Raw genomic sequence first — 14,410 nt, forward strand, 5'->3', positions numbered from 1 at the left:
AGCAAGACATAGTTTGTTAAACCTTTTAATGTGAAATGGAACTTGTTTGCTCTTGTGAAGGCAAACTAATGGCTGTACATTCCAGGCCTACTTGGCAGCAATGAAGTCTCAGTGGTCTTGGCTTCTTGAACTCACCATTTGTTTAAAAGAACACCTGAAGAATGCCTCTGCATATCACCAGGTAAGAATTTTCATTGTGCTGATGAAATCAAGTAATCATCATAACAAGTGTTTCTTGTCTCAGATATTTTATTAGTATTTATTTATTTAGTTGGAAGATAACGTTTTCTACCACTTTGCTACATTCATATATAGCTACTCTTGTATTTTACGTTCAGGTTAGAACTTAGAACTCTTGTGCTCATGAACTCACTGTTGGGTTTCTTTTCACAGTTCTTTGCTGATGCCAAAGAATGTGAACAGTGGCTACATCATACAGAAGAAAGCTTGAACACCATCTTTAGTCGTAAAACATTCCCTATTGATGAAGGAGAACATTTGTTAAAGCAAATGTTAGAACTCAGAGAGGATATGATGCTTTACAAGAACATTGTTGCCTCCCTCATTGCCCAAAGCAAGGAGATAGTTCCTCTCAAGCAGAGACGACAACCTCTTCTACGAATCCTGAAAGTTACAGCAATCTGTTCTTACAAACAGCTAAATGTAAGTTGTATAGAAAAACAAGCATCTTTCAAAAAGTAACATAATTCTGTTTAGAAAATACATTCCTACCTGTAACTTCACACCTGAGTAACATTAGTTAAATTCTATATTTTTTAAGATGTTTTTGTAAACTTAGAAATACATGTTATTTATTCATCATTTTTCAGTTAAAATTTACAGCTTATGACTTTTTAATATTTATTATAACCTGTCTATAAAATTTTGAAAAGTAACAAACACAATCAACTAATATACATAAAGTTTCTTTCTTTCATAGAATTGATATAAAATAGATCCTTTTTTTCCCCTTTTATCCCTCATCAGATGGCAATAACCAGAAATGAATGCTGCTGGCTACATGACAATAGCCAGAAGATTAAGTGGAAAGTAAGTGGCTTTGTTCTCCTCAAGTTCAGTCATCAGTTGATTTCTGCACTTTTTGAGGGAAAAAGATTCCTGTTGTAAAGGAGTATGGTTACTCTCTCAGTCTCTGTTAGGAGTTAGGTTTTAGTTTTTTAATAATATAAAACGTAATGATGAACATTGTTACTTTAAAATGGATGTGGATACTCTCACATAGAAGAAAGTGATATTTAATCAACTTCATTAATTATTTTTTAACTTTGTCCTCTTTTGTTTTTTGAAAATGATAGTTAAAAATCACAAAACAGTGATCAGGAATGGTAGGATTGAATGTACAAATTTGTATATCTTAATTGGGTATTGAAAATAGCAAATTAAAAATATATTAATTTGTTCCTGATGTTTTTAGAAGGTTGGAAGGAAAAAGTATGAATGCAAATTGTTTGTTTACTTTTAAAATAAAAGTAATTTACAACTATGCTTGATTCTTATTATAATTTCAATGTACGTATAAATAAATATTTCATAAATTTTTTGTGTAACTTAAATAAATAGAGGTAAGAAGGCAGAAATAACAGTAGTTGAATAAATTTAGTTGGAATTGTGATATGATAAAACTATGATTACAGAGTATTAAAACAAAAATTAGATATATTTTGGATTAAATTGTTAAAGATTTTGAAAATAAACGACTTTTCAATTACAACACGAGAAAGTATTGATAAAGTTTTGATCAAAACAAAAATAACAAAAGATAGAAAAGAAGGCAAGTGATGAGCTTAAACTAATTTATTTTTAGTATATTTCAATGTATTTAACCTATATAAGAATTTTGGTTTATGTTTGTACATTTTAAAAAGTGTGTATTTAATCAGGTTATTTAAGTTTAGTTGAAAGGCAGTGTTAGAACAGTTTTATTGTATATTATCTATAAAATTACATCTCGAAGAAAGAGTGATTTTGAAATAACAAAACCAGTAGAAAATTATATATATATATTATAACTATAAATTTTAAGCTGAAACATAACACATTAAAATTAAACAAAATATGCTGCATTTTTAAAAAAAAACATCTTACAGTACAAGCTACAGTGTCGGATTATAGAATGTATCCTAGGTTTTGGAGGCAATGCAGAAGTACGACTCACATTGAGGTGGGGATATACCATCTATCAGTCCTGACCTCCAATTCATTAGTCTCACATAAGAACATTAGAAATTAGGAGAGTGAGATGTGGGTGCTCAAACCAACAATGTCCCACATCTATATCACCCTTCACTGCCTGCAGACAGTTGTGGGAAGGTGGCTGCTTTCCCAAGTTAAAATAAGAATAAGATAAAGATAGAAAGAAAAAATAAGGAAAACAAGGTACTACCATTTTGGGGTAAATAAGATGAAACTTCCCTCTTCATGTTAGCATTCCTTCCCCCAGTATGGTAGAGGTACTATTTAACATGACGTTGAGCCATATCAGTATGCTAACTTTACTGTGACTTGTAAAATGTTAACCAAAAATTACTAATAATTATTTTTAGTCAAAAATAAGGTCATTTAAGAACTTGGCACTACTTTATGTGGATGTACACCTTGAGATGCATGTAAAAGCACAACGTCACAGTAAATTTAGTATACTGATATGATTTAATGCTGTGTTAATTAATATCTCTACCATACTGGGGATAGGAATGCTAACTTCAAGAGGTAAGTTTCATCTTACTTGCCCCCAAATGGTAGTACCTTATTTTCCTTATTTTTTCTTTTCTTTTTCTATCTTTATCTTTTTCTTATTCTTATTTTAACTTGGGAGAGCATTCACCTTCCCACAACTGTCTGCAGGCAGTGAAGAGTGATATAGATGTGGGATGTTGTGGGCTTAAGCACCCACATCTCACTCTCCTAATTTCTAATCTTTTTATGTGAGATTAGCAAATTGGAGGTTAAGACTGATAGATAGTGTATCCCCACCACAATGTTGGTCCTACTTCCAAAGTCACCTCCAAAATCTAGGATACATTTTATAATCTCAGGTTGTAGCTTGTATCCAAGATCTTTTTTCAAAAAAATGCAGCATATTTTGTTTAATTTTAAAAATTTATGGTTATAATATAATTAATCAGAGGTTGAGATTTGGTGTTTCTAATACTTTTGCTTTGAACATGCAGGGGTTTAGTTTAGAGAGAGAATTCTGAGGAATTTTCTCCCCAACAGGGATGGTCAGGAACATTGTGGTTCCTCTTTGTCCTCACTCATGGAAGATTATTTACTTTTACATGGAAGTTTTTTTGTAATTTGATTTGACTTGTTTAAAGTGATGAAGTGAGGTGGGACATTATAAAAACACAATCCTTTCTCATGATTTTGTTTACTTATTTAAATTTAATTATTTAATTTCACTATACACACACACACACAGAAACATACATATAATGTAATAATGAAGTAGTACCATTAATTTTCTAAGAATTTTGTTTAAATCTATAAGGAATAAGTGAAACATTTCATATCTTGTTTTAAGAATGCCCTAATTTTGTGTTTAGGTAATTAACTCTACAGGGACTGAAGGGATGGTTCCTGGGGTATGTTTTGTGATCCCACCTCCAAACACTGAAGCAATAGACCTGGCTCAGAGGTAGATATAACATTTTTTATAGAAGGTATTGACAACTAATATCTATTTTCAGAGATTGTTATAAGTTTCTTTATTTGAATATCAGAAAAGCTTACATTACAATTGGTACTTTCCAATGAAGCATATTTAATGTTCACTGTTATTGTATTTCCAGAATAGTATACTTAGTAATTTATATCATTCTCTTTTCCCAGATTTCCCTAAAGAACAGATGTTACTTTCATGTGTTACCATTGAATTTTGTTATCAAGTTTAATATTTAGTGTTATTATAATTATGTTGTTACTGTTGTTGTAGTGTCAAAAATTATCTCAAGTAGGTGATATTTTTTTTTACTTTTCAAAAATAAGATTAATGAAATGGTATCTGTAATTAGTTGATATCATTGAATCTAAAAATTGTATTGAATAATCAGCATTATTTAGTGTCCAGAACTTCTTTTGAACAGTCAGTAGTTTTCAACAATTGGTCATTGATGCAGTTCAGTAAGCCTTGTTTAAATTCACCATTATTTGGTTTCCCAAACACATATATTTAGTAATCAGTATTGTTTAGTTCCCAGATTTAAATAATCTGTATTTTTGAATGATGAAAATTATAGTTTATTGTAATTGTTCTTACAATCTATGATCACACTTTAAAAGGATAGATCCCCATAAAGGCTGATTTTGGAAGCATAGCATGAATTTTAATCAGTAGAACACACATGATGACCTACCTTTTACCAACCTTTACTTTCCTCTTCAGTGTGTTATTAAGGGAGAAATTGAGGAAACAAACACATACATGAAACCAAAATGTTATTCCTGTAACAAGTAGCAAGCACAACTATAGCAAGCATAGAAAGCACAGGTGTGATTTGAAAGAATACACAGAGATGTAAAAATGTTTAGAATGATCATGTTATGCTATCACTGGACATTTAGTTGTAAATGTCATCATAACTACTACTCTTTCCTGCTGTGTTAGGGATAAAATCTTGATTAATCTTAAACAAACCAGGAATGTGATTATTAGATGCCACAACATTATGAATGTAAGAGTACATGTGACATCACACAACATAGGTGTTACAATTGCTGAAGTTTTAGCACTAGTGACTACGTATGTGTTGTTCTTATGTTATGAACACGTATATATTATATTCATTTTAATGTATGTCCTTTGTCCAGTTTTTGGGGAACCTGATACAGTATCCATAATATACACCCTATATTGTCAAACACATCTTACAAATGTTCATACTGACTTGCTGAGAACTAGGTTGGTATCAGGACTACCAAAAGTATCTCTTGCTATTTCCTTTCTCAATTCTGTGTTGTTCAATCGATTTTATTATTAATAAAATCCAAGGCATTATACTAAATAATCAATCAGTTTTAATGAACTTGCAAAAATTGTACTGAAAGGTCAGTGTTATTCATATTATTTTATTTCCATGTCAGTATTGTTAAAAAATAGCTTTTTTGAAAATAATTTTATCCTTGTCAGCCAGAGCAAGAAGTTTGATTCCATCTTATCACTATGGTCTAAGAAGCATTACAAACTGAAGCAAAACATGATTTTCTCTACAGTGAGAGTCATTAAATCCTGGGATTTTACCACAGTAAGTTATAAAAAAAAAAACTTATTAACTGGCTAGATACTGCATCAACATTTCACTAGTCTTCAGGCTAATTTTGTGGAGTTACAATTACATAAAGCTCAAGTATTTTTTTAAACCACTTTCCATTACAAATTAAACCTGTTACTTTTCACTTTTAGAACATAGATTATGGTTAGTTTACCTAGGGCTGTGTTCATCAATGAAAATACAGATTAAGTGTTTAGATATTTGTTTAAACACTTAATGTGAATGAATATGACAACAGTATTAACAAATACAGGTAAAGTTTTAACAGTTATACACATATATCCTATATACCCACATACATATCTATGTACATGCATAATTAAATTATTAAATAAATTTTATAGTCAACTATTATGGCCAAGAGGATGCAAGATCCTTTAAAAGTGTATAGAAAATAAACTATTTAGTTTGTCCATATATACAACAAATCATATTGTATAAATAATATGAAATATTTCCTTTAAACTGCATAGGAAATAAACAATTTGAATCATCTACATCTGTAAGAGATTATATAGAAAATGATCAAGGAATTCTTGCTTTAAAATGTACAGGAAATAAGCACTGAGTTTTTTATTTGTTCAATAGATGGTATCAAATAATATCAAAGAATATTTCGAGCATTGCTTAACATCTCTGAATTAATCATAATATTATCATAATAGCTGATAAATTTAGCACAATTAGCAGAGTATAGGGTGAGTACCATTTTAATATTCCAAATATTCAACAAAATGTATGCTTTTATAATACACCACAATTCTTTCACTTGTTTAAGTAACAACAGAACATTTGCTTGAGCTTGCTCACAGTATGTAGGAATAAAGTTGGACTTACTCATAATGTACAATAATAGACTTAAGAATACTGTTAACATAGAATAGACTGAAGCTTTGTCATAATAAGTAATAATAGGCCTAAGCTTGCTCACAATGTTCAATGATAAATGTAAACTTATTTATAAAGTGTAATAACAGACTTTGGCTATTTTCGTAATATATTAAATAAAGCAAAGTGTGTGCCCCAACACATTAACATGTAACTTGATAACATTTCATAGAATCTTTGTTTTCCATCGTTCAGCTTAGTTGATGAGTTCTGGCACTGAATGAAAATCCTGTGAGTGATAAAAAAAAAGTCTGAAATACTATTTTTTTACACCTGTAATTTTTAATGCAGTGCTTGTGATATAACAAGCACTTGATCTTAACCAAAACAAACATAAAATCTACTTTCTTACAGTTTCGTAATATGGAACCAGCTCAGAGAGAATCAATCCTAAAGGTGCTGAATGAAGATTTACAGAAGCTTGTGGATGAAGGGGATACCAATGATCCAGATCTGAAGCGTTTACACGATGAGGTCAACCACTGCAACAAGTTATTCCAAGACTTTCTGAAAAGGATGAAGGGTGATGAAGGTGACTGTGTTTTTAACCTAAACAGACTTTCTGTAAAATGTAAGGAATAAATGGCTAAGGAGCACTAGCTCATTAAATAGAGGTTTCAACATATGCAATGCAGTAACTTTTTTTTTGGTGCATTCCAAACAAAATCATCAAAATGTGTAAGTAACACATTTTTAGTGCTGAAATTACCTCCCTGCAAAAAAAAAGTTTGTATTGGAACATTTTCTGTATCTGCAAAAATAAACCCACCACATTATCACAATGTTGTGGAAATAATGCTAAACATTAATCATTATATAACTTTGACCTCCAATGCTTATGTTTCAGTTGATGTTGCATGCTAAGACCTCTATTTTTAGAACTTCAATTTAGCAGTAGAACACCTGTATTATTTTATTGCCACTAATGGTAACTTACATTTATTTTATTCATAGTATTGTTCAATTAATAATTATATTTAATATTGTGGTGTATTTAGGTAATTCTGAGTTAGTATTTTAGCATTTTAGTGGAATATAATATGTTTCATAACAGGTAGTTCAGTGAGATATGTTTTATATAGTAATACTGAGTTAGTGAGAATGAAATAGAGAATGGATACAGTGTAAAATGTAAGTAAATAATCTTTATTTATTTACAAATCCAAACAAAGTGTAACTTGATGTAATGGATATGTAACATACAAGGTGACAAGATGACTATTGGAACAATGGTGTATTAGGAAGACATTTATTTCACTGGATATAATGTGCAAGGAGAGGGTAACTAGGAAACACTGGCTTATTAGTTAGAAGTTCCAACATGCAGTAACATTCACATTAGTTAAATATTAAACTATCCAAATGCATATTTTTTCCCTGACATGACATAATCATATTTCTTTAATTTTCTAAAAGTTTAAAATAATTTCACTATTTCTAACAGTGAAATCATATTTTTATTTTCACTATATTTATCCCCATTACTCCTAAAAATAAAATTATTACAGTAATGCATTATCATGGTAGTACACTACCACAACAGAAATGATAGGATGACTAGAAAATACTGGATTATTAGGTAGCAATTTCATATTTCCTTGTATTGTGTAAGGTAAGATGTAAGGAAGCTGTTTAATGTAATATGTTAATATTGAAAGATAATGATTATACGGATATATTTAAAGTATTTTGGAAGTATTAAAATACAGTAATTATACAGATATATTTAAAGTATTTTGGAAGTATTAAAATACAGTAATTATACAGATATATTTAAAGTATTTTGAAAGTATTAAAATGCAGTAATTATACATATATATTTAAAGTATTTTGGAAGTATTAAAATGCAGTAATTATACAGATATATTTAAAGTATTATGGAAATATTAAAAGGCAGTAATTATGCAAATATATTTAATGTAGCATGTCAATATTAAAATTGTAATTATGTAAATGTATTTAATAAAGAATGAATTAAAATACATTATGAAAACAATTAATGTGGTATATTGGTATCAAGAGGCTGTATTATGTAAAAGATATAAACACTACAAAGTAAAATAGTTTGTTTAAATTTTGATTCTCATACAGTTCCTTTGGCTTGTATTTGTTTTCTGTACATTTTAGAAAGTTTGATGTCTTATTTGTAGTTTTCTAATGGCTTCATTTGTGTAATTGCTAAATATTTAAAGGAAACATTTATTATGATTTGATTATGGTTGAAGAAGTGCTATGTTTCAAATATGTAGTAAGTTAAAACCATTTTTAGGAAGTGTTTAGTTAATAAAAACTTCTCTTTTGTATCTTGTATCAGAATGGAACATATTTGTACATATCTTCACAAATTGTAAGAAACTGGTATGAATTCTTTACATCAAATATTCATTATATTAAATTCTTTATTTCTCACAACTTGCAGCTGGCAAAAGCTTAGGCAGCAAATTTATTGATCTAATTACTACACTACAAAATTCACTGAATGACAAGGAGAAAATGCTTCAAAGGAGGTTACAAAAACCATTTCCTTATGACTTAGATACTCTAGACACACATGTAATGGAGCACAAGGTATGTTCATCTCTAGCTTAATTAAAACATCGCTTATGAATTAAGGTACAGAAAAAAAGATAACTAGGTGTTAGAGTACAATATTATACTTCATGAGTATTATATATTATTGTTTAAGTTATATCAGGTAAAGATAGCATAAAATATTTATTGTGATTTTTGTTTAAAGTTACTCAAAGTATTATCCAATAATCTGCCAGCACTTTTTTTTTTTAAATAGTCATACTATATGAATTATTACTTAAATAGCATGGGAATGTATTAAATAGTGATAACATATGGGATATTACTTACATAGAACAGAAATATATAAAATAAACTGTACTGGATATTAATTACATAGCATGGGAATATATTAAATACTGACAATTTATAGGTTATTACCATGACAAATGTATTAAACAGTGTGTGGGTTGTTATTTACATAGTACCTGGTATCCATGAGCAAGAATATGGAATAACAACACTTTAAGGAACTGCAATGGGAGAACAGTTTTTTCAAGTTAATAACATAATTTCTTTGAGAGAGAAGAAAATGAATTTTTGTTCATCATGCCTTCACAACATCACTCAATATAATTTGTTTCTAGGCTATTAGCCTAAAGCATAGAATAGAGTGGGAAGGAGATTTGCTAAAATTAGGGGAGATACATGGCACCTCTGATGATGTAAAAGTTATTACTTGTATAATATGAGGCATATTAACTGTTGATGGGTGGCTGAAGTTAGATCCAAGTTTGTTTGTTTTTTGAATAGTGAAAAATGAATAGTAAATCAGTTTGTTTTTCATTGTTCTTAAAAAAGAAAAAAATACTTAAAAACGTATTTCATTGCTTGATAATATATTATGCTTTTGAGGATACATTTGCTTTAAGCAGGTTATTTTAATCACTGTTATTTGTGTCAGAGCAAGATGTTTCACAAACATTTCTGCATCATTATTCTATAAATCCCATTTTAAATCCTCTGGAGCATACCTACAATATGTCTGAAGCCACAATGTTCTGGGCAGCATCAAAAAGAATGGAAATGTCCAGAAGAAACAGATAAACTTCTGTCATTCGTGTGGTTTTTAAGCCATCCTTTGGTGTTTGGTGCATGGAAAAGTAAATACAAAAATATGAATTATTTGTCAAATGGAGAGGTATTGGACATTTAGGCAACTCCTTGGGGGAGGAATATTTGTCCTACCCAGTGCAGTTCCTGTTGAGTATTGTTGAGTATAATTTTCTGAACTTTAAGGTTTCTTTTGTTCAAGGTTCTTGGTCTTAGATGTGAAGGGTTAAAGTACATGGCTCATCCCTTTTCTTGCTGTCCCATTGTTCTTCAGACATTTGGAATGAAATGTTTTGTTTCTTTGAAGAAGTGTGTTCTTTGGGTGGATATAACTTGTCTTGTGGCATTGGTGGATTGCCAGAGATGTTTTGTATCTTTAATGTGGATGACTGTGGTTTTTTTGTTGTTGGAGTCATATTTTGATGGTATTTACATAGATGCCTTTTGAAATTGCTACATAACCTCATGATAAATTTCCCATTACACATTTGTATTTTGCCCTTCTTAATGTCTTTCATTGGAAATTATATCCAGTTTTTCGATGTTGAATTTCCAACATGCTTATACTCACCTTACAAGACCAAATAGGTCCATTGCAGGGCTATTAATATGTATGTTGTTATTAGGCATTTGAATACTGTAGGGCTAGGAAGTTCACTGGTTTCACAAGTAACACTAGTATCAACAAGCTTAGATTATCCTTGGTTCATAATCTGTTGAAAATGCTTTGAAAAACTGGCTTGCTTGGTTCTATATTTAAAATTCTATTGTCATAGTCACTATCATCATTAGGAAATGAATCATACTCCAAATGGATTATTTGGAATTTAAGACTAACATCCAACTTGGACTGTACATGGCTGTATTCTGAATGACTTGCAGTGATTGGGCAAAGAAAAGTATGTCAGAAAATAAAATATCGAATTGAGTTCCTACAGAGTTGATGCATTAATCAAAAAATTAATCACATTTTTTAAATATTTGTATTTTGTTTTATCCTGCACTTCTTTGTGTAACAGGCACTCTTGTCATGGGTTTGACCTAAACCCATTAAAATTGAATTTATTTATTACCAGGACAGGATATTTTGTTATATGTAGTCGTGGATAAGACTCACAAGCTACCAACCCAAGGAAGTTTGTGTAAGGAACAACCAAACAACTTGGAGATTAGGTAACATAAAAAATTTATTTAATTGAACAAATTCTACCAATTTACATTCAAATTACTTTTTCTAACATTTGGATATCTTATTCACAATTCTCCTAATATACTTAATGATTTGCTGAGTATTACAGAAATCTCTATAAATAGCTTAACTCCTACTAAACTCTCTGTCTAGATACATTACTAGATGAAGTAGAGAAGGTATTTAAACTTGCATGAAGTTGGAGTGAAGAAAGTTCTCTAAAGAGGAGGCTGACATATTCTCAGAGAATTTACTGAAGAACAGATGGGTTCTCTTCTTTTGTCTTCTCTTCTTCTTCTTCCTTTCTTCTTTCACAAAATCTTGAATTTTTACAATTAACTACTAGGGTTTTGGCATCATTCTGAGCAAAGCCAACACTAACTACAGCACATGTTTCTTGGCTTTTGACTGGTTTATAAACATTGTTCCTAACAGAATTAAAACTGTAACTATTGTTCCTAGGTTCTGTTTGGCTATTTCTCTTGTACCAGTTGCATTAGTATTCAGATATACTAATGGCTCTTTTATTTCTCAATTTTCATTGAGTTTGGCTTCTCATTTGTGTGTGTGTGTTTTTCTTATAGCAAAGCCACATCGGACTATCTGCTGAGCCAACCGAGGGGAATCGAACCCCTGATTTTAGCATTGTAAATCCGTAGACTAACTGCTGTACAAGTTGGGTCCTCATTTGTATCACTGATATGCCTAGAATACTGGGCACTCAACCTCCAACATATATGTGCTTCCTTCCATACACTTCCACTCTGTAAGGCTGAAGTTCAGTGTTTTCATTTCATTGTCTCCTTAACTTTGAACTCTTCCCTGAATGTGGTGTAAGATATTTATCAATATCTTGATAGTGCATTTTGAACTTCATAAATTTCTCATCAATTTGGTGACTGAATGACTTTTGCTTCCTTGTGGTAAAATGAATTACTGATTTTTTTTTACTTTTTCATTTCTCTAATGATATAGGCTTGGAATGTATTTCCTGTTTAGCACACATTCAATTTCCTCATGTTTCTTTGAGGGCTTATTTGGTGACCCAGTTTGCTTACTTGCATCAGACACTAAAAGCCTTTCATTACTTTGATAAACTAGTATGTACTGTAGTTTACTGTGGCATTTCTTTCTCCATAAGCAATTATTTTATTTGTGAAAATGTCTAGAACTTTTATCAGTAAATGTGGAGAACATATGTGAATAACTATCTTCTCTCTCCATTCACACTCTTGTGTAGGATTTCCCAATAACAGTCAAGGTAATTGGAGATGTGCTCTTGGCTGAATGACAATGAAGTGTGATACAATGAATGAGAGCCAAACTGTGATCATCTTCTACATGATTAAAAGATTTGGTCTGTGGTCATATTTAGTGTATATTTTAGTTAATATAGATAAGGATGTTGTGGCTGTTGCTGATCATTTCTGCCACTTATCCTTTGACCAGTATTGAATAATACAGCACTCTCTTTCCTTATTCTTGAATCTTGACTTTAACAATACAAGTATCATCAAAATAGAGAATTGATTTGTTATTATCAATTTTATTTGCAAATATTGTTAGCTGTTCCTTTCCATATAGATTCATTTCTAATGGGAATATCAGCAGATACTGGATGCAACCTCTTTTTGTACAAGAATCATCATCCAAGTCCTTTAATATTTCTTTTATCAGTCCAACTTTGAGAATGATGTCTTTATGTAATATTTCTCCTGTATTGTTCTCTGAGAACATTTTCTCCATTACATTCTTTGTTCCAAATCTTAAAGTGTGACCAGCCTCATAAAAAAATCTCAGGAATTTCCAATAAGTGCTGGTAATATGCATTGGACAGTCTGACTGTCTTCAGCAGCTGCCAATCTATGACCCATCTCTCTTCTTGGTTTGTATTTGATGAGTCTTATCTCATACCTGATAAAAATAAATACACTCACCATTTACTTTAAACTTTCAATGGTTTTTCCTGTTCTGGATCTTTCTTTCTTTTCAAAACATATTGTACACATGCAAACTTTTCCAGCAAAGAACGAGCAGTTATTTTCTGTATATACTTTTGCATGCAATTTGTTTCTTGAAGGATAAAGAACAGATTAGATTCTCTGCAGCAATTTTATGCACAAACAGATAAGTACAATTACCTGGCAACCTTTTATCTCTTCTTTTATCAACAATTACTGTGCACCTCTTTCCTCCCTCAAAGGGAATTTTAAAAGAGAATTTCTGCTTTATTTATCTCTGAAATGAATATATAGATGGTATCATATGAGGATCAACATTTTCACTATCCCATCCCTTATCTTGCATATCATTATTTCTCATTATTGCTTCCAAATAATGTATCTGCCCTTTTTTTTTGTTCTATTCCAAAACCAATGAGTGTATTTTCTGACATTTTTAATTATTTAAACATTAGTATCCATGCAGACTCATCAGATGTTTGGAAATGATTTCTTAGCAGTTTGATAGGATCATGACCCAACGTAGTATCAAAATAAATTGGAAAAACCAAAAATGAAAGAGGAACCAGTTTGTTTCTTTTTCTAATACCAGTTCATTTTTAGTTATTCAAAATGGACAACAATTATTCATTTTTCATTATTTGAAAAACAAATAACTAACTACAATCATGGTCTAACTTTACCTGATTATAATTCATTACATTTACACAGTATAGGTTGTTAGTTATATCACATGAGGCATTTATTCATTACTAGTACTTAAACATTATACTAATATATGAAACACTGACACAGTATTGGTTATTACTTATATCAATGGGACACACTAAATATTCATTTATTTTGCTGGTCGGTAATTATACAGCATAAAAATATAAACATCTTAATAATCACTGGGTATATTTTTCTAGGTATTAAGTAAAATCAGTTTTTACTGAATTAATTTGGAAAATATTTTATCTTCTCTTTCAATCAGTAAATGTTTCTTTAGAATGTCCTACTTTTGATGTTATATTAGTATATATGTTTTGTGCATTTATATCCTAATAATTAATTAATGTAGTTTTATGTTAATGAAGATATCTCCTTTGATATTAATATTAATTGTTGAGTTGTATGGTGTGTACTCAGTGGACTGTGCTGATTTAAATAAATTTGTTTATAACTCACTGTCTTCATAATTATGTTTAAGTAGGAATTTGAGACAACTTTAAAGGCTATAGAACCCCAAGTGAAAGAGATGAAAGACCAGTTCCAGTCTGTAGTGAAAAAATCTCCAGTACTGCAAAATCAACATGATACTGTGATAGAATTTTGGGAGAAAATTTGGGCTATTTCTCATCTTTACATTGAAAGGTAATTTAAGGGGAATTGGAAAATATGGCCCTTGTGACATATTTTGCTTTGTAAAACTAATCTTTGAAGTGCCATGATTTGTGTTATCTTGAAGTATACAT

General features: G+C 30.4%; 1 protein-coding gene across 1 annotated transcript in view; it reads left to right on the plus strand.

Moving 5' to 3' along the window:
• Nucleotides 1-14,410, plus strand: part of LOC143235496 (microtubule-actin cross-linking factor 1-like) — a 217,653-nt gene that overhangs the window by 108,080 nt on the left and 95,163 nt on the right. The window contains 8 exon segments of the mRNA XM_076473705.1: nt 86-181; nt 394-663; nt 988-1,050; nt 3,567-3,658; nt 5,150-5,264; nt 6,534-6,711; nt 8,599-8,747; nt 14,149-14,309. Coding sequence (XP_076329820.1) covers nt 86-181; nt 394-663; nt 988-1,050; nt 3,567-3,658; nt 5,150-5,264; nt 6,534-6,711; nt 8,599-8,747; nt 14,149-14,309 — 1,124 coding nt within the window.

The sequence above is a fragment of the Tachypleus tridentatus genome, chromosome 12 (assembly GCF_004210375.1).
Source record: "Tachypleus tridentatus isolate NWPU-2018 chromosome 12, ASM421037v1, whole genome shotgun sequence".
NCBI lineage: Eukaryota > Metazoa > Arthropoda > Merostomata > Xiphosura > Limulidae > Tachypleus > Tachypleus tridentatus.